Here is a 20,885-nt window from a genome sequence, read left to right on the forward strand (position 1 = left end):
ATAGAGTTAAGAAAAGGGAATACAATCCCAAAGTGTGTCAGTAAAATAATTGTACAAAGAAATATTTTAAAGATATACATTGGGAATATTAAGACTATGCAGTTCTGAAAAGTTGAAACCAACCGGCACGGTGAAATATTTGAGTATACAAAAGATGTGTGTGCCTCCCTTATCGCAATATGTACAAAAACGGTCAAAGGGCGAGGCGAAGCTTAGAGAACGCACGTAGACCGGAAAAGTTTCAAATATTCAAGCTTCCTGAACGATGGGGAAATGACAACTTTACCAAGGAAGGGATATTAGTGACCAATAGGAGAACGACAAATCAGAATCATGAGCAGTTCGAAGTCATCGGAACATGGTAATTTCAAGAACGAGGTGACTTAAGGAGGGACGAAAGAGATTATTCAGTTAAGTTTTTAGTAGTCAGCAGAGAGTTGGAAACAGAAGTTGGGAGCAGGGAAGTCCAGTAGGACAGTAAACCGGTCAGGTCGCAAAATAGTATTCAAGTAAGAACTCCAAGTCAGATTTACCAGAGACTGGCAACAAGTATTCTTAGGCAGTGTGCCAGTAAACACTTGAGCGGATTAATTAAGCCGCACGAACGAAAGGAAAACCTTTTAGAAGCAACAGGCAACCAAGGAACTGTACAAGTAATTGGGCAAAAAATCCAATACTCATAACCGTCTAACTGCAATTACAGACATTACTTAAGGGAAGTGGCTGTAAAAGACTTTGGCTGTTCATTTACTGACAAGTGAAGGTCTCTGGAGGAGCCCACTCGATAATCGCTACTCTACACGGGAATAGTTCAAGGGAAAGCATGGCTTTAGAGGCAAGGAGTATCCATACTATAGACTCGAGCGGGACAAGAAATGTGCGAGTACTGACCGGATAGTTGGGAAGTGGTAACCACGGAGGTAGTAGATCCAGTACATCCAGTAAGCCCTACGCCAAGGGAGTCACACAGAAAGTAGCAAGTAGAAGTAACAGAACTGCATGCTCTTGGGAAACAGTGAAGGAAATACAGAGTCCAGTGAGTGTTCGTGTGAGCAAGTAAACGCTTGACTTGAAGAGAGAAGACGTTGTGGAAGACATCCTTCTCCAGGAAGATAAGACCAAATAGTATTAACAAAATACAGATAGGGAGTCTAAGACTTCTTAGGTAGCTCTAAAGCATAAAGATTAGCAAGTTCCCTAGAAACAAGACAAATCTTATCAGTTGTATAAATAAGGTTGTATATAACTATAAATTAATGTACAGTGCATTTAATACCATTTCAATATAGCTGAATCGGCAATAAGCCACCTTTAACTGGAGTTGTTGTTGTTGTAGAGCTTAAAGTGCATTTAGAACCCTTTCCAGTCCCCAGCCTTCCATATTCGTAGGATATGGCATGTTGCCTTAAGCAACTAATGTATCGACAAAGTGGAAAACACTTAGTTGTGAGGTGTAAATTACGCGAGAACGTACAGTACCGGTATTTCTGACCACTTGAAGATAACATTTATGTTTTTTGGCCTTAATGTCACGAGAAAATACCAGGAACTCTCACCGACAACTCCCTGAAATACAAGCAACTCCTTGAAATTATGAAGTAAGAATGAACACAAATGCACAGAAATATGCAAAACTGCCACACACAAAACAGGTGAATGTGTCTCATACATAATTTGAACTTCGGCACGGGGGTAAAGCACAGAACCGCAAGAAAAAACATGTGACCAACAACTCCCACGAAACTACACGCAGAAAGGAAGTTGACTGTGTGCGAACCATATAACAAACTCACTCTTTAGTCTCTATCAAGTGATTAGCTAGTGCGCGCTACTCCCTCTTGCTTGTAGGACTATTTCCATCCCGAATTCCCAGCTGTAAAGCACACGCGCTGCTATGGTGAGTGGGAAACAATATATACAAAGGCGACGGACTATACACTCGCGAAATTAAGCATCAAATCAATACATTTGAAAATGAGGTTGTGTTAAGAGTTAAAAAATAGAGTGCTTCTGGGAAAGCCAGAAGAGTTGGCAGGTATGCGTCTGTAACCTTGGTACAATGATCATGCAAGTCCTTCGTATAACCACCTATCTTGCGCCCGCCTAGAAATCCGTTGCACAGTGCCATCTCCATAAAATCCTTCATTCTTCACAGCCATTTTTATCTTACTTCATACTTCAAATACCTCTAATCCTATCACAGTCCTCACACTAGATTTACTAATAATTCCATCCTTGCTTTACCCACTCACAGAACCGCCATTTACTTCGTTCAGAGTAATTGCCTGCCATGAGTGCAACCCCCTTTCCGAAAGTATCACAGGTCTCCGCACTTCCAAAGGAGGACTTGGGAGACGTTTTATGCACAATAAAGATCATACGCAAACAAGGAAACTTTCAAATGTAAAAAAATAAGGAGAAATTTGGCAGCAAATCGCGACGTATTACAACACTTCACTGATGGCAGAACCTGTACTAATTCATTATAATTCAATACATTAACAACTCTATTTGGCTTACATAGATATATAATTTTTCATTATTTTTATGTGAATACTAAATATTGGACATACATGAATTTTAGGAACACAACTTCCCTATGCTGAACATATTACGACTGTTTAACATACCCCAAGATGACTTAGCCCTCTTCAAAAACTCTGAACTAAATTTTTGCTCAAAGCATTTGCCTTTCAGAACTGATTTTAAGGTTAAAAGTTTCTCATAAGTTTGTTCAGACAGCAAGGAACTGAACTGTGTTTTTGCCTTTGTGACAGTTAACGTCCTTTCACATTCTGCATTGCTATGTGGAATTCATAAAATAGCAAGCATCACCTCCCAGAGTGTCATTTAAGTACACCATCAGCTGATTTCATCTGACTACCAATGCCCGCTGAACATCAATCCTTTCTTTTGCCAGGTCTGTTTCCTCAAGCTGAAAGTTACAGAACTGGGAGTGCAGAATATCAGTTTCTTTATCTAAACATTCCATTTCACTGGTCAGAATGTTCAGAAACTTGTTAATGAAAAATCTATGGCATTAATTAATCTTTAAAAGGAAATATGTGTAAAATGTAACATGAGGAGAAACAGTTTCTAACAGACCGCACTTTTCTTCAGACTTCAAGGTATTCACCAAAAATAATGCAGATTTCCCTACCATCAGATCACAATCATCCTTTGATTTGCTGGAATAGGATAATCTACATCAAGGAGAGAGGACATTTTAATCTGTAGTTTCACTGACTTTGTCATCACATTCTTCATAGTCTCCAAAACAGACTTTAATAAGCGGATGTGCAGCATACTTGACTGAAGAGCTACAATTGAATTCTCAAAGATATCCACAAAACTAGAGAGAAAACGGCAATAAGATTTATGTAAATTGGATGAAAGGAACCTGAACAATCGTTCACGTGAAAAAGCAAGGCTCTTAGTGTCATCAACAGCTTCATTTTTTGGGGGGTGAAACTGACGACTGAGTTTTCCTTTTAACTGAGGTATGTGGTAATGTTATTACAAGCAACAAACAAGCAAGACATCTGCACATAGACTGTGCTTAGGAATTTTTATAAGTCTTCAAATTTCCATCTAAGAACCCTTACTCACAATTTTGCTCCTGAATAAAGTAACCAAAGAGTCCCACTACAGCAAACTCCTATCACAACACCTTCCTAGTGATAACCATCGAGAAGACACATGCTTCAGATATTTCTTGATCTCTGTTGTGTAAAATCTGAAATTCTCCAAACTTTTTCTTCCTCTTTGCACTCCTTTCCAAATAATAAAATATATCATTATACTTCCATGTATATTCACAGACAAGCACGCTGCATATGCCGGGGCTGTACCTTAATTACGCCACGGCCGCTTCCTTCCCACTCCTAACACTTTCCTATCCCATCTTCGCCACAAGACCTCTGTCTCGGTGCGGCGTGAAAAAAAAAAACTTTCAGAAAATATTATTTATTTACTCCTAAAAATTACAATCTTCTCTGCAGCAAGATTAACTAGGTGACAAGAGCAGCCTATTATGATTATGTTACTATTTTCTCGCTTCAAACATCCTGCCACACCATTCTTTGATCCTACCATTACTGGAACATTATCAGCACCCAACAGTTAGGCAGTTTCTTATTGGCATGCAAAATTCCTGAAAACTTGACAGCAAAAGATTGGCAAAGTTTATCCCAGTAGCATTCCCTTCTAAATTAGGCACAGAGCAGACAACTCTGAATGCCATGTTGCAACAATACAGGATATATTTTCAAGTCGCATTTATTGCAACCACCAGTAGAAACAGAAAATGCATTCACATTCCTGTAACGATAGCCATCATTTTCATTCTAGCACACCAATATCGTTTGGCGATTTCCGAGTCAGGAAACATTTAGTATCAAAAATTTCATTTTCAGGGTCCATATTGAATAGAGATTTAGATTTAAAAATATTAGGTATGTAGATCCACCTGTTCAATACTAGAAATAGGGATAATTATAAAGTTATCACATATTTTATTTGTTCACATTTGTGGGACCGGTTTTGGCAGTGAGGTATGCCATCATCAGCCTATGAAAGTATAACAAAGACATTAAAAAAAGCTACATAACATAGGTTCTTAAAAATAATATACAAATGATTTTAAAGTGTTCGTGAGCAAACTAAAGAAGAAATTTAAGACACGTGTTAAAAAGACGTAAGAAACAAAAGACAGGGAGGAATATATGTAAATAGAAACTCACTTCGAGCACCAAGTTGAAGGTGGAGAAGTTAAAGAGGAACTGACGAGCTGCATGACAAGAGAGGATAGGGAGATGCCATCGGAGGAGGAGAGGTCTTCTTTTAGGTTTTGTTTCTGGTCCAAGATCTTCCCAGAACTTCATAAGATCCACTTGAAATACCACTTCCTTCAAGAACCTCTCCCATTTCTTATATTACCTTACATTTATCAGGTTTGTTACATATCTACGTACATGAAACTAAGCCATAAAAATGGACCTACCTATTTTACTCATTGAAATTTTATTCATAGAGCAACCCGTGCTACATATACCAATGAAGTTTTTATCTATTTAAGATATATTGTATTTTAACTTTATTCCTTGTTAAGCCCTGTTGAATGCTCTAAACAATTAGTGAATATTTTACAAGGAACTTCTTTTTCCTAAAAGACTGGTGGTTGTAATTAGCCCATCGACTTATTTACAATGATTATATACATTTAAAAAAGAAGCAAGCTGTTAAAAAGACAAACCAAACTCTGTACATATTATAATGACTGTAAAGCAATTGATGACCTCTATTGTTATTACATAGGAAAATCATACTAGTTTGGTATTTTTAACTGTACAAATATTCTAGTGTACATTACATGTAACTAATCTCATTTTTAGGCCCGTATTGAACTATGCTATGATATATTAACAATTTGTTGGTTATTTTGATCCACCTTTTCAATACAAATTACAGTTTGTGTTGTTAAGTTGTAATGTTACAACACTAATTTACCGGGACATGTTTCGCTTTTATTCATAAGCATCATCAGCCTATACAATTGTCTCAAGGTTTGTCATATTTGGATTGTTGTTACAAATTTCATTACATTGAATGTAAATCTAATTTCATTGATAACAATATTTAAAACACAAGAATAATATACACATTAAAAATTATGACAATATGATTTGCAATGTTAAAATGGAGTAACTCTTAACTCTAAAACAAATTGTAAAAACTGTGTTTTGGACGTCAATGTGTTTTAGAATTAAGAGTTACTCCATTTTAACATTGCAAATCATATTGTCATAATTTTTAATGTGTATATTATTCTTGTGTTTTAAATATTGTTATCAATGAAATTAGATTTACATTCAATGTAATGAAATTTGTAACAACAATCCAAATATGACAAACCTTGAGACAATTGTATAGGCTGATGATGCTTATGAATAAAAGCGAAACATGTCCCGGTAAATTAGTGTTGTAACATTACAACTTAACAACACAAACTGTAATTTGTATTGAAAAGGTGGATCAAAATAACCAACAAATTGTTAATATATCATATCAAATCTTGTAACGTACGTAAATGTTTTAGTTCGCACATGAACACTTTAACATCATTTCTATATATAACTTTCAAGAACCTATATTATGTAGATTTTTAATGTCTTTGTTATACTTTCCTAGGCCGATGATGGCATATCTCATTGCCGAAACCAGTTCCAAAATGTGAATAAATAAAATAGTGATGACTTTATAATTATCATGATTTTAATGCTGAATAAGTGGATCCCATACCTAATATTTCTGAATGTACCGTATTTACATGAATAATCTCCGCAAAATTTTTTGGAAATGTTGAGGCTGGAAATTGGGGTACAGGCTTTATTTGCGTCAAGGTTGCCAACACACTCCCGGCTCACCTAGTTTTCGATGCAGAGGGTACAGTTATGCTTTATGCAATCGTAGATGGAAGAAAACTGTCCCCATATGTCATATTTAATACAATGTGCCCGCCGGTAGTAATATTACTAAGACACAGCGTGCGCCTGAGTGCCGCTGTTAGTAATACTACTACCACGATCTTTGAAGTTCAGTCACTCAAAAGCTGTTCAAGTTATCGGATTAGATTTTGCTTTGATGCGTTGTCGATTTCCTTTACTATCGTTAGGAGGTGTTGTCGATCGATAGTGATTTGGTGGTACAACTTAGGGACGATATTTCGTAACTACGTGCGCTCAATTAGATTTTACATTATTGCTCACATACGTACTCCTCGCGCGCTCCGGTTAGATAAGCTCAAATTTATGTGTGTGTGTTCTAATGATAGATTATATGACTTCAAAGAGTTAGAATGAAAGTGTAGAGGGGACAGTCTGCAATCATCTCCAAGCAGTCAATTTATACTGTATAATTATCGAGATATGGATCCCGGACCTCGTACAAATAAATGTGACGTAGGTCTTTGCATAGGAGAATGTTTTGAGTGTTACCATACCGAAGCTAAGTATTGGGAATACAGTAAAACCTCGTTAATTCGAAGTTGTTGCGACTCAACAATCGGACTTCGAATTACGCGATTTCGAATTAACCACCCAATTCGCAATTCAGAAGTACCAACTCTTGCCGCGTTACAAAATGTTCTAAGGTCCGTTACTGCATGCAGTTAACCTTGATTCACAGTTTATGTTTATACCTTTCAAATGCCATGAAAAAAAGGACTATTTCCAAAATGTATCCAAGAAGGTGCATTTACAGTATTCAAATAATGCACTTGGATATCTCACTGACAAACATAACCTCACGCAACGAAAGAAAGAAAATGCACGATTCAAAGACAAGGAGAAATCTATGCTGGCTCCCATGTGCAGGTGCTTTATTCATTAGATTATAATGTATGCATTTTAGATGCCTTGTATTCACACAGAAAGTACCCAATGCCCTTAAAATCGAACTTTCCTATGACTCTATCCGTGTACCATTTCCCGCTCGTACTTCAGAAATGTGAACACTTGCCGCGTCACAAAGTGTTCTAAGACCCATTAATAACATGCAATCACCTCGATTCACAATTTAAACCTTTCGAATGCCATGGAAAGAACTATTTCCAAAATGTATCTAACAAGGTGCATTTACAATGTTCAAATAATGCACTTGGATAAATCACTGACCAACATAACCTCATGCAACGAAAGAAAAAAAAAATCACACAATTCGAAGACTAGGATAAATTATGTTGGTTCCCCTGTGCAAATGCATTATTTTTTGGATTTCTGTACTGTTTGCATCTTTAGATGCTTTGTACTGGCCTGGAAAGAGCCTGGCACGCTTAAAACATTGTGGCTTATCAAAATTTCCTATGACGAGGGGATAAAGTTTCTTGCTTCCATGTGCATTGCAACACACTACAATGACCCCCATCCCCGACCCTTGTATGTTTCCCCGGCTGCCAATTTCTCCTTTAAAACCATAAGACCGTTTGGGCTCGCATTAAAATAAAGCAATGCAGTTTCGTCGACAATGACAATATTGTTTGGTGCCTACGAATTTATTATATGAGCCACATTTTTCGTTAACTGCCGGCATCGCCAGTGTTTGCGGATTCCGTTTTTCCCCACACTGCCTGTTGCGTGATATTACGACGTTCCTTAAAAGGTTGAATACAAAAGAATTCTCATTTCATTCAACTTAGCAATCATGAAGCGCACTGTAGACCCACCGAAGAGAGTAAGTGCAGAAAGCTACTCCTCCATGTTCCGGAACACGCCTCCTATTAATGACGCGATAAATTTAGAGTTGAAATTACTCCAACATACTATTGTTTTAAACTGTAAAGGCAGTCTCGAATTAAATGTCTGAATTTCGGTAATGAGTCCAACATTGTACTTCGAATTACAAAGGTTTAAACTGTGAATTGAGGTGATTGCATGTATTAATAGGTCTTAGAACACTTTGGGACGCGGTAAGTGTGTACATTTCTGAAGTACGAGCGGGAAATCGTACACGGATAGAGTCATAGGAAAGTTCGATTTTAAGGGCATCGGGTACTTTCTGTGTAAATACTAGGCATCTAAAATGCATACAGTATAGTTATCCAATGAATAAAGCACTTGCACATGGGAGCCAGCATAGATTTCTCCTAGTCTTTGAATCGTGCTTTTTTCCTTCTTCCTTTCGTTGCGTGAGGTTATGTTTGCCAATGAGATATCCAAGTGCATTATTTAAAAACTGTAAATGCACCTTCCTGGATACATTTTGGAAATAGTTCTTTTTTCATGGCATCTGAAAGGTATAAACTGTGAATCAAGGTTAACTGCATGCAGTAACGGACCTTAGAACATTTTGTAGCGCGGCAAGAGTTGGTACTTCTGAATTGCGAATTGGTGGTTAATTCGAAGTCCGATTTTTGAGTCCCAACGACTTTGAATTAACGAGGTTTTACTGTATATGGTACCCCAAGAAAAGTGCCGAAAACTAGTTCGGCGATACGATTGAAAAAAATCATAATTCAAAAATAAACATCCCATCCTGGACGCAATGTACATGTTTTACAAGTACAAATATTTGGGATCGATTGCAGAAACGTTGTTTAGACGATGTCTACGGTTAAACAATTCCTAAGTACAGGTGCCGCATTGCACAGACGTTAATTATCACTTAGACACTGTCTAAAACCGATGTCCAACCGGTCATGTTTAAGCACTGCCGAGACCCATGTGTAACCTCTTAACTGGTTATTATTGATGTGTTTGGTGTAACCTGCCCAGTGCATTTTTTAAGGAGATTGTTGTTACACGCCAAGGTAGGCAGAAAAGTTAGTAATATCATTAATAACATAAATCTTTGATGCAAAAAGTAAATTAAAGGAATTTTAATTACTTAATTTTAATGTTAGAGAAATTTTTAACCATTTTTACATTAACCGCGAGGTCATTTACCTGGTTGGAATTTGAACGTTATGTTCATATGTAATCACCTGAAATTAAAACAAGGAATATTTATGAATTACATATCATGCTAGTGACATTGTGAAATATTTTTCATTAACTTCCAAGGTCAGTTATGTCGTTTACCTCACTAGAACTGCCCTTTGGCTTCATCCGATTCGTCATGTTATTCATCTTGTTCTTCATTCTCATTCTTGGAACAACTTTCACTATCAGAGTCACCTTCATCTGTATCAGACCAATTACCTTCGGATTTCTGAGAAGATAAATCATCACAAACATTCTCTAAGTGCTGAATAATTCCGTCCTCGAGGGTTTCGAACTCGCGCTTTGAACTAGATGCTGCCATATTTGGCCTCCTGCTGACAAGTAGCACCGCACAGATTAAAAATATAAAACAAATAAGCTTCAACGAGCTTGACATGTGGTATTTGCTGCAATCGTGTGTGAAAAACATCAATTTAGATGACAATACACAATGCCCATTACTCCGTAACATTCAGCGTTCGAATACATACGTCATGTCCAGTTAAGAGGTTAAACTCAAATGAGAGGAGTGAAATACAATCACAGGTTATGTACCATGAAACGTGTCATTTGTATTATGTTGAGACGAATCCCGGAAGGAAGGTTTGTCCAACGGCCTCTCTGTGGGTCGCTCACTGCTAAATCGCAGCTATTCATGTGACATGTAGACTACGGGGAGATAGAACTTAAAATAAGCTTTAGCTTTTTAAGAGACTTGTTCCTCGAAAAAAAAAAAAAAAAAAGGACAAACCGGTAACTGTCAACTTGAATTCAACCAATATATTTTATTATATACATGGAGCAATTTTCAGGGAATTATAGGTCACTTCGACTACATACATGTTAGAATTACATGTCCCGATCGTCAGAGGGCTATCACATACATCACCTGGGAGGGATTCACTTATATTTACTGCCCAGTACACACATAATAGTGAAAACCAAAAAGTAGGTTGTATGTGGTTTATATACAGTAGAAGTCCGTTATAGCGAGAATTCATAACAGCGAAAAATTTACTAGCTATAACGGATTGTCGTTATATCAGATTTTTGCATAAAAGTCATGCACTTTCAAATCGGTATGAAACGGCAATCAGTTTGTTCAGAACTTATGTCTCCGCAGATGATATCCACACTACGGCTTACTCGTTTGTTATTTTTCGTAATCTGATACTACGTGAAAGTGTATGTTTAATTTCATCTGAAAAAAATATATAGTACCGTATTTCTCCGAATCGAAGACGAACCCCATTTTTTCCTTCAAAAAATTTAAATCAGGCTCAAAAAGAAGTTTGTAAAATCATATAAATGCCTTGTTGTAGAGTAGGCCTACGCATTTTAGACTATTTTTAGACGCCGAACATTGACTTTCGTCATGGCGTATTTCTTTGTCTTTTTTGTGGCTGCACAATTATTCTTTATATCCGCGGGTTTAAGGACCATTAACTTAACACTGGTATCATAATACCGAAGAGAACTCGTTGAAAATTTTCAGGCAATTTCTATTCCATGCGCCTCTATAATACAATGATCCATCAGGAAATTATTCTTGCTGTCTATAAAACTGTTACTTATACCTAGCGTCAGATACAACAAGCTACCGCTATACGCACGACTCGCTCGTCAGGTTCGGCCAAATTCAGCGGCTAGCGATGTATAGACCTAATCGCGAACATTGAAAGTCAACAAACGAGTTTACTGCGCCACAGTACGGGCATTCCGCCCTTGCGTTTTTCGTGCACATACCTCACAACTTTAATCTTCGACTTCTTTAAAGCATCCTTGTTGCGGACCACTGAATGCATTTTTTTGTACAGTACGCATTTTTTTAGCACTTTGTCTTCACGCTAACGCCAAATATTGGCTTTAGTTAGGCCTATGCCTTATTTTCTTGCGGCTGCACAATTATTCTACATTTCCGAGTGTTTAATAAAATTAGGATCATAATATCGACTAGAACCCGTTGAAAATTTGCTGGCAATACCTTTTCCACGTATCTTTACAATACGACTATCTATCACGAAAATATTCCTGCTGTATATAAACCTTAATTTTACTAAGCGGCAAGTACAATAGACGTGTTATGACTGCCACCGAGTAGCCATGGCTTTTCTAAGAATTCGAAGGGTCGCAAGTTTTGATACCATTCTGCAGATTTGAGAAACACAGAGACTGTACAACGGTTGTCGCGGCTAGCCATGTGTAGTAAAGAGGTGGTCCTTTATTGTCAACGAGTTCTGTGCGCGTGTGAAAAGAAGCAGCGTGGTTACTGCGCTGGTTGTCAGTGGGATCCATGTTAGGCAGCAAATGCAACAACCCTTGAGTTTTCGCATGAGATTCTGAGGACAAAAGTCTTCGATTTGGAGAAATACGGCATCACTCCAGAGATTTCTGTGGCAAACACCTCAGCTTTCTTCGTCAAACAGTCATATCTAACCTATCCGTATATGTAGCCTATCATGAAAACATATTCGAAACGCATGTAAATAGCCGTAACTTGACGCGAGATGATATGAAATATCCTCTGAAATCAGTGATGTACTCTGCCATATCTTGAGGTGTATCACATTCTTACTTAATTTCCGCATATAACATTAAAATTAAGATATCGTTTACTTCAGTCTATTTTTAACAAGTTAACAACTGCTATTGGCCACGTTATTTACGCATTTATTACGAAAACGTGTTCGTCTTTCATTCGAATTTTCTTTAGAGAACAGCAGTCGATGAGTATTACTCATCAACTCCAACATCGCCTTTGAATGTCAACAAGAGAGCTTGCAAATGCGCAAAGTAAGAAAACTATACCGTTCCGAAGATGATCGATCGCATTTTGTTGCAAACGTTTCAGTTTCCTTATTCAAAGAGCGGCACGTATCCTAACTTAACCGTACTCTACGTATGATGAAAACACCTAAAGCTCCAGTAGAGAAATTATACCTTTCTGGCTATAAATTTTCATAATGCCTTTCTGTAATTTAACCAGACGCGACTAAATATAAAGTAACCTCTGAAATCAATTAAGCACTCTGTCATATCTCGAAGTGTATCCCATCCTTACTTAATTGCAGTATGTCGCCTCAAAATTAAGCGGTCGTTTAGTCAGCCTTAATTTTTAACGAGTTAACAACCGTTAACGGACACGTTATTTACGCATTTATTACGAAAACATGTTATTGTCTTTCATTTCGAATTTTCTCTAGAGAACAACAGTCGATGGGTATTACTAATCAACTCCAGCATCGCCTTTGAATGTCGACGAGAGAAATCGCTAATGCACATAGCGAGGAAACGATGCCGAAGGTAATCGATCGCATGTAGTATCATCGCTGGGGTGCATAAATATCAGTAACGGAAAAAATCGCGCACGCTTAATCGCTCATAATAAGGGATACGCCAGTGATAGGGTGCTCGCTGTAACCGAAGGACGATACACAGTTTAATATAGGAATGTTGAAGGGACAGAAAAAGTCGTCGCTATAATGGATTCCTCGTTATTTGCTGTACTCGCTATAGCGGACTTCTACTGTATATATAATTATTAAAGTTTTTGGCAACTATCAGATAGGAAAAGGCAATTGGTTGTGATTACCGTTTAAAGAGGACTGGGGAAGAAGAGCCGTGGCCATAATAACAGCCCTAGTATTTGCCTAGTGTAAAAATAGGGAAAGTACGGAAAACCATCTTCAGGGCTGCTGATGATGCGATCCCTAGAATGCAAGCTACTGTATTTACGAGTAAATTACACTCAAGTGATAAAAATCATTGTTATCCGTATTGAAGATACTGAATGTAGGATGTTAAAAGGTTTTTATTTTTTTTCACCTATTCAATACATATAAATTTTATAAATTAGGAATTTATTGTAGACATCCTAAATTACACTCATCGTAACAACGCTATAATCAAAGCTACACTTACCCGTACGGTGGCGTGTTGCTTTACTCTCGATAATATGAAATTAATTTCCTCCAAAAGCAATACTCTTATCTGTGGGCAAGTCATGCTCATGCTTAGCCATATTTGAGTAATGTGTAGGAAGACAAACAGCTGACTGGCGTTCGGCGCACGCACCGAAAAATTTAATTCGTTGCGACAAGCAAAGAGTTGCACGAAAGATACTTCTATCTCCACTTTCAAACCAATATTGGAACTTTAAACAACGTCCTGTTAAACATCGTCTGAAAATTGTAAAACATATCAGATTTCAGGCGTTTGCTCTATTAACCAGCGTTTTGTCTTAGGTCTGACACTAGACTCGTCAGAGTGGAATATGTCAGACCCTACCCACTGACGCTCAGTGTATGCAGGTGAGCTTATCAGAAGCCTATATATGAGGCACAGTCTGATTGTATATGCAATGGAAGATTGTGCTCAATTCAGACGTCGCTTACGTAGACTATGTCTAAGGCTTAAAACTAGTCTGTTTCTGCATTCGGCCCTTGATGTCTCCCAAAGCAGAACTGTCTCATTCCGATTATGACCACACTGCTTTGATTACCAAGGATTCCGTCAAGAATACTAGCCAAATGTGGTGCTAAAAGGTTTGCCGCCAATAGCTTTTCAAGTACAGAACTTGCTCTAATTACAGCAATGACGGGATGCTAACACCAAGATCCATGGGAATGCCAAAGCCATCCTTTTCTGAGATATCGTTCCTTGAAAAATGCTTCATCGAGGATTTAGTGCTGATCGAACTGAAATTTCTGGACACATGATCCGGGAAATCATTTCATGGAATGGATAACACAGGATTTTTATAACATGATTTAATTAGGATGGTCGAGGGACCACGTGATTTGAACGAATAATCCAGGAGACTGTGTTATCCAGAATGGATAATCGAGGTTCCACTGAATATGATCTACAGTGTGACCGACGGGAATCTGATGTGGAGTGGAGAGCGGAATTGTCGAGCAGGAACTCTCCATGCGTTGCCGTTTCATTAGCTAAGGAGCCGTGGCCGGTTGAACATTGTATGTTTGCATACGACGCATTTGTGCAGAATGGCGTCACCACGGCTCTCGCACGCTCAATATTTTCTGGTGTTCTTGCTGCCTTAGATGGTCCTGGTGGCGTCTTTTTAACAATAGATCCTGTTGTCGGTACATTATTAACCCAACTGAGAATCATGTTGCGGCTGGGAACAGCACCACGACGCCCACGGTTGAAACTCACACGAAAAAGTTGTTGCACTGTTAACAGACCCGCAGTTCTGCAAACATATGATGTTCAACCGACCACTGCTCCATAGCTACTGAAACGGCAACGCATGGCGAGTGTCCTGCTTGACAATTCCGCTCCCCACTCCTACCGAGAGAGTACTAGCCATGCGAAAAACGTCAGATTCCCGACAGTCACGCTGTATAAGCAGAGCAAGTTATTTATCCCTAGAAAACCACCTAATATTACACTCAACCCACCCATCTCTCAAATAGCCACCTATGAACACCTATGAACATTGAGGGAAACTCATTATGCAATTCTTTGATATTTATTTTAAGAATAAAACACAGTACTCAATTTAAAATAAATATCAAGAGTAAATTCAGCTTTAGTAATTTCACAAACACTGCTTTTAGATACCTTCATGCTGCCAAAAGTAAGGGTTTCAAAGATTAATCCAAAAATTTTGACAGTAAAGACACATGGGGGTTAAGTGAAGAAGGCAGGATATCAGAGACCTTAGGAAGATAAGTACTGAACAGAACTAGGACATTGCTTAAAACACATATGGGAGTAAGAATAAAATATGCTCACCATTTCCTTGTGCAATTAGTTCTTCAATACCAAATTCATCATCAGAATCAGGTTGACGATTCTTGTGAGTTTCTGCTGCTTTCTGTAACCAACATTGTCAAATATCAGGTAAAAATAAAATCTGGAAACAAGGAAATTAGAATAAACTATTATTTCCTTAAAATTATGAAAAAAAAGACCTATACCTAAATACGGTAAAACCTCCTTAATTCGAAGTCGTTTGAACACAAAGAACGGACTTAGAATTGCGTGATTTCGAAATAACCACCAACTCTCAATTCAGAAATGGCAAACCATAGCTGCCAACTTTTAGAAATCAAAAAGAGGAAGATGTTTTTAATTCTTGAATTTCATCATATATATTGCACCACAGTAGGTGAAAAAAGGACAGGATAAAAGGCATGCATACCTACAGTTACAATGTGATTTGATCATTAAATTTTAAACTAAAAAAAAAAGACATTAAAATGGTCACAAGAAAATGCACCGTATCACTAATTATGACACACATATGAATAATAATAATAATAATAATAATAATAATAATACAGTAGAACATCGATATCTCAAAACTCTACTCGAATTTTCAGTATCTCGAACAAACTTAGATTTTCCGGCCGTTTGTCCTATTCTTCATGGGTATTTCTCTATTCTCGAAATTAGGTTAAACGAATTTCTCGAAACAAACATTTCCTCCCTTGAAGAAAACAATACTATGCAACTCGAATTTTGTGCACCATTGACTGTGCAATACAGCATTTACAGTTTGTGCGAAACAGTTAACAAGTAAAGAGAGCGTTCCTAAAGCTGGAAACTAATATGACTGCAACCAAAAAAAATTTGAACTTCCAGTCATCGGCAAATCGGTAAAGCTTCGCCATTTCTTGGGTGTCAATTACCGGTCACGTACGAAAGCAAGCCCAAACGTCGCGGATGACAAGCTCCATTTATGAAACTCAGCTGCGTGGTATTGACAAAAAGTTTCAACGTGTAGGGAGGAAAGGTTAACCGTAACAAACAGAAGAGACCAACGGATTTTTTCCGAACGCTTTAACGGAGCTATGTTTCTTTTTTCACTGTTGTATGTAATGTAGCCCGTCTACTAAAAAGTTACTGTAATAAGGGTTATAATTAAAGTGACGCTGTAAAAGAGTTTCTTCGTATTTTTCTAAGTACCGATGACATATTGTATTCAGTAAAAGTCCGTAGATACATTAGATTGAATTATGTGCTATACATGCCCAAAAACAGTATTCTCTATATTTCAAAATTTTGATAACTCTAAATAAAATTTATCTCCCGAGGGGATTCGCATTAATAGTTTCCTTTATTAGACTGTAAAATGAAAGGAAATTTAATTTGATAGGTATCTGAACACTTGGTGACAACGTTTGTTATGTTTTTTGGCCATAACGTGAAGAGAAAATACCAGAAACTGTCACCGACATGACATAACTCCCTGAAATACATACACTCCAACTCATTAAAATAATGAAGTAACAATAAACAAAAATGCAGTGAAGTACCGGTACGCAAAACCAGCACATACAAGACAGATCGGCAAGCTCATACATAATTAACATAGGACTGACATGGGGAAAAGCATAGAACTGCTAGAAAAAACATGTGGCATATAATTCCAACAAAATTACGCACAGAAAAAAGTTAATAGTTTGCGAACCACATGATAAACTCATTTTTTCATCCCAATTAACTGAGCCGCTAGCCTCTCTTGCTTGCAGGCCGATTGCCGTCCCGAAACCCCAGTCGTAAAGCACACATGCTGCTGTAGACAGCTGGAAACACGATACACGAATGCGACAGACAATACTCGCGAAATGAAGCATCAAATAAAAATGCTGGAAAATTAGGTTGGGTAAATTACACAAGCACGTAAGAATGTATCCTTTATCCTAGGGGAAGAGTATTGATTGTACTGGAGGTTACATTGGTCAAAAATAGGAAGAATTAAAAGTAAATCTTTCAAGATACATAAACACAACACTACTCCACGAGTAACGAACGCTACTTCTATAGTAGTAACTAAAAGAATAAATTGTACTTCAACTCTCCGACGTTACTTCCGGAGTAAATAACTCCCGTAGTAATTTACTTCTGTAGTATGGACTTCTTTAGTAAACGCTACTTCCGTACTAATTTACTCCAAGAAGGTGCACACCACCCTATGCGTTAATAAAAAATGCAGACAATCGTACAAAAACATTATGATAGTACCGTATTTACATGAATAATCCCTGTATATTTTCTAAAAACAATTTTAAGTACAAAATTGGGGTGCGGGTTTCATTTGCGCCAAGATTGGCAACACGCTCCTGCTCACCTAGTTTTCGATGTTGAGTGTGTTTATCAGTTGTGTAACTGCAGATGGAAGAAGACTGTCCCCATTTTCCATATTTAAACTGAAAACAATTCAGACTTAAATTAAAACTGCCTTCACATCTAAAAATTAAAAAAAATTGTACAGAGTAATTTAAATTCAAAATATCTGTGTGTTTAGACAGAATGCGTCTTCCCGAACGCACAGAGGTAGCTTTCCGGATTTTCACTTCGGTGTGTCCACAGTGTGTTTCATATTTGCTACGTTTAAGTGAAATCTTAATTCTTTTGTATTCACCCTTTTAACGAACGCCACAATATCACGGAATAGGCAGTGTGCGGAGAAGCAGAATCCGCAAAAACCGGCGACGATAAAGATGTTGATTCCCATGAGAAACCTGAAATATTTGTTCAGAATGAGTAAATTTATAATACCAATATAGTTGGTCCGTTACTGGACATTATAGATTATCCAGCTAACTCACCTCATTCACATGGATCAATACTGCAATACGGGTTTCAAACTATGATATTTCAGAGAAACCAGAAGTATTGTTTGCTTTCTTGATAGCGTTTTTTCAGACTCAATAAAGCTTCCAATAGCAAATCAGTCTTTCAAAGCATACAGAAAACTTTCTCACGCCACACCCTCTCATCGAATCGCCCTGCACAAATCCCCTCCCTCTTCCCTCCTTCCTTCATTGCCATCAGCTGTAAGCCCCTCCTGCTCCTTCCCACTTTCCCTACCTATCCTGCCATCTCCCCTCAGTACCTCTCCCGATCTTTCCCCTCCCTTCCCCTCCAACGCAGGTACATTGGTCACTGTGTCTTGCAGCTCTCAGTGTCTTCTCTAACGTTTGATTATACACATCTTACACGCTGCCAAAGGTGAGTCTCATATCCAAGTTAATTCTTACGATAGCATCTTTTATCTTTTTTCAAAATCCTCTCTTAACATTCTCGTTTTTTTGTTAATCTGCATCAGGTCCCATTTTGAACCGAGAACCCAACATCGTTTAGTACCCTGGAAACACAGTGTCTGCCTTATTTTGAATTAAAATAGAACTTTGTTATTTATTACTCAGCAGACCGAATCCAGCCACATTCCTTAAGTTAGAGAAGACATTTATTTTATTACGCAAAACCGTTGTTTGAAGTTCCTTCATGTTCTTTTCTGTTCTAGAAGGTTTTACGTCTTACGATTGGTCACGTTACTTTAAAGACAGACTGTTTTAACCAAGAGTAAAATGTTTTCTTATTAAATGCACCTATTACTTCAAGAGTGGATGTTCAGCAAGAAAATCTTTTATACAAATCTTACGAAATAAGGAAATATGCTCTCGGACTATTAAGAAAGTGAGATATAAGTTTTTGTCCTCGGCTGAATTTAACCCCTCAGCGCCGACCTCTATACGTGGTATAGACCCTCTTTTCTTCCGTAGCCGCCGACCTCTATACGTGGTATAGACCCATACATGGTTTCACATTTATGGCTATAGCGCGAAGAGTTTTGGAGTTATGGATACGCAAATTGTTGTGTTTCCAAGAAGAAATTTTGGAGTTTATCAGTGTTGTAAAATAAGAATTGAAGATCGTTAAAATGTAGTTTTTGTAAGGATACATATTTGTCAAGTAAGTCTGAGCCCTAATCTCTGTTTTTCTTTTAAGTCTGTTTGCTTCATTCTTTCCTGCAGAATAAAATAAAGAAATGATGATCTGAGTAGTTTGTCTTTTCGTGTGATGTTCTTTGCTCTATTTGTGCAGTGACAGTACGGTTTATTTGTTATATTTACCTTTATTTCTCGGTTTGTAATATTTTCGTAACTCTCCACGAGCGCTCTGTGTAGGCATCAGTTAGTGCTGCTTTCTGTCATAGGATATGAGAACCAACTGTGCATGGTGTAGATCACATTTGAAAGACGATGTCTCAACCTTTTATCTGAAATATGTATCGAGTTGGTTTATTTCGTCATAAATGTTATTCCCCTCATTCAGTTTCGTACTGCTGCCTTCGGTCTCGCTGCAGCTTCATCAGTCCGTGTGACGCGCCGCGCTCCAATGGCTAGCTCGAGCCGTGGTTTGACTGACAGTAACGTGCTTGATATATTGTATAATTCAGATGAAAGTTTAGTCGGAAGTAGTAGTGACAGTATTAGCAGCAGTGACAATGAAATAGATGATTTGGCTGTGGCGGATGCAGTGGTAAATGATGAGAGCGACGATGAGGAGGAACCAGTACTTGGAAATTTCGTGTGGGAGACTATGGATAATTACACAGGTCAGAGGGAAGTTTTCAACAGTGAATTCGGACCAAGAGGTGGTGCACAAAATATCAGGGGAATCGTTGAATGTTTTGAAACGTTCTTTGATATTGATATAGATGTTAGATGGTATGGTATGGTATGGTATTATTCTTTGATATTAGCGTAGTAGAGTTAATTGTGAAAGAAACTAACAGGTATGCAGAGCAATATCAAAATGCTCGTGGAAATCTTTTTTCGTTTCGGTCACCCGTTCGAACCTGGACACCTGTCACAGTAAATGAAATTTATACTGTGTTAGCTTTATTTCTGCTGATGGGCATTGTACAAAAGCCAACATCTCGGTCTTATTTTTCGAAGAGCAGGGTCATATCAACACCTGGGTTTTCAGATGTCATAAGTAGGGACAGGTTTGAAATGATATGTAGGTTTTTGCATTTTATAGACAATAACAGCTTGTCTACATACCAAGGGCCTCCCAAACTGTTCAAAATATATCCTATTCTGTGTCATTTGAATAACAAATTTCAGTCCCTGTACTTACCACAGCAAAATATTGCTATTGATGAAAGTCTGACTCTGTGGAAAGGGCGCCTCTCGTTTCGGCAATACTTGCCGCTAAAGGCCGCAAAATTTGGCATAAAAACATTCGAACTGTGTGAGTCAAGTACTGGTTATTTGTGGTGTTTTCTTGTATACACAGGGAAAGGAACTCTCATTGAATCAACTCTTATCACACCCAAAACTCCAAAAACTGCAGCAATTGTCTTGAAATTGTTAGAACCTTTGTTAGGCCGCGGACACACCTTATGGATGGACAATTACTACAATAGTCCAGAATTAGCGAGGGCTCTAAAACATCATCATTCAACAGACTGTGTTGGGACACTGAAACTGAACAGAAAAAACGTTCCCAAGGAAGTAAAAGAAAAAAAACTTAAAATGCTAAAATGGTGTGACAAAAAAAATGTTACGTTCGTGTCCACATACCACAATGAAGAAACAAGACGTGTTACTAAGAGGGGGAAAGAAACAGTAAAGCCTTTATGCG

At 37.8% G+C, this 20,885-nt stretch overlaps 1 protein-coding gene across 2 annotated transcripts in view; it reads right to left on the bottom strand.

The window, feature by feature from the left end:
- Positions 1–20,885, bottom strand: part of LOC136873966 (zinc finger protein on ecdysone puffs) — a 185,821-nt gene that overhangs the window by 58,254 nt on the left and 106,682 nt on the right. For both annotated transcript variants that reach the window (XM_067147366.2, XM_067147367.2), the window contains exon 10: positions 15,237–15,318. In XM_067147366.2, the coding sequence (XP_067003467.1) occupies positions 15,237–15,318 (82 nt within the window). The remainder of the gene's footprint in view (positions 1–15,236; positions 15,319–20,885) is intronic.

This window comes from Anabrus simplex, chromosome 5 (genome assembly GCF_040414725.1).
Source record: "Anabrus simplex isolate iqAnaSimp1 chromosome 5, ASM4041472v1, whole genome shotgun sequence".
NCBI lineage: Eukaryota > Metazoa > Arthropoda > Insecta > Orthoptera > Tettigoniidae > Anabrus > Anabrus simplex.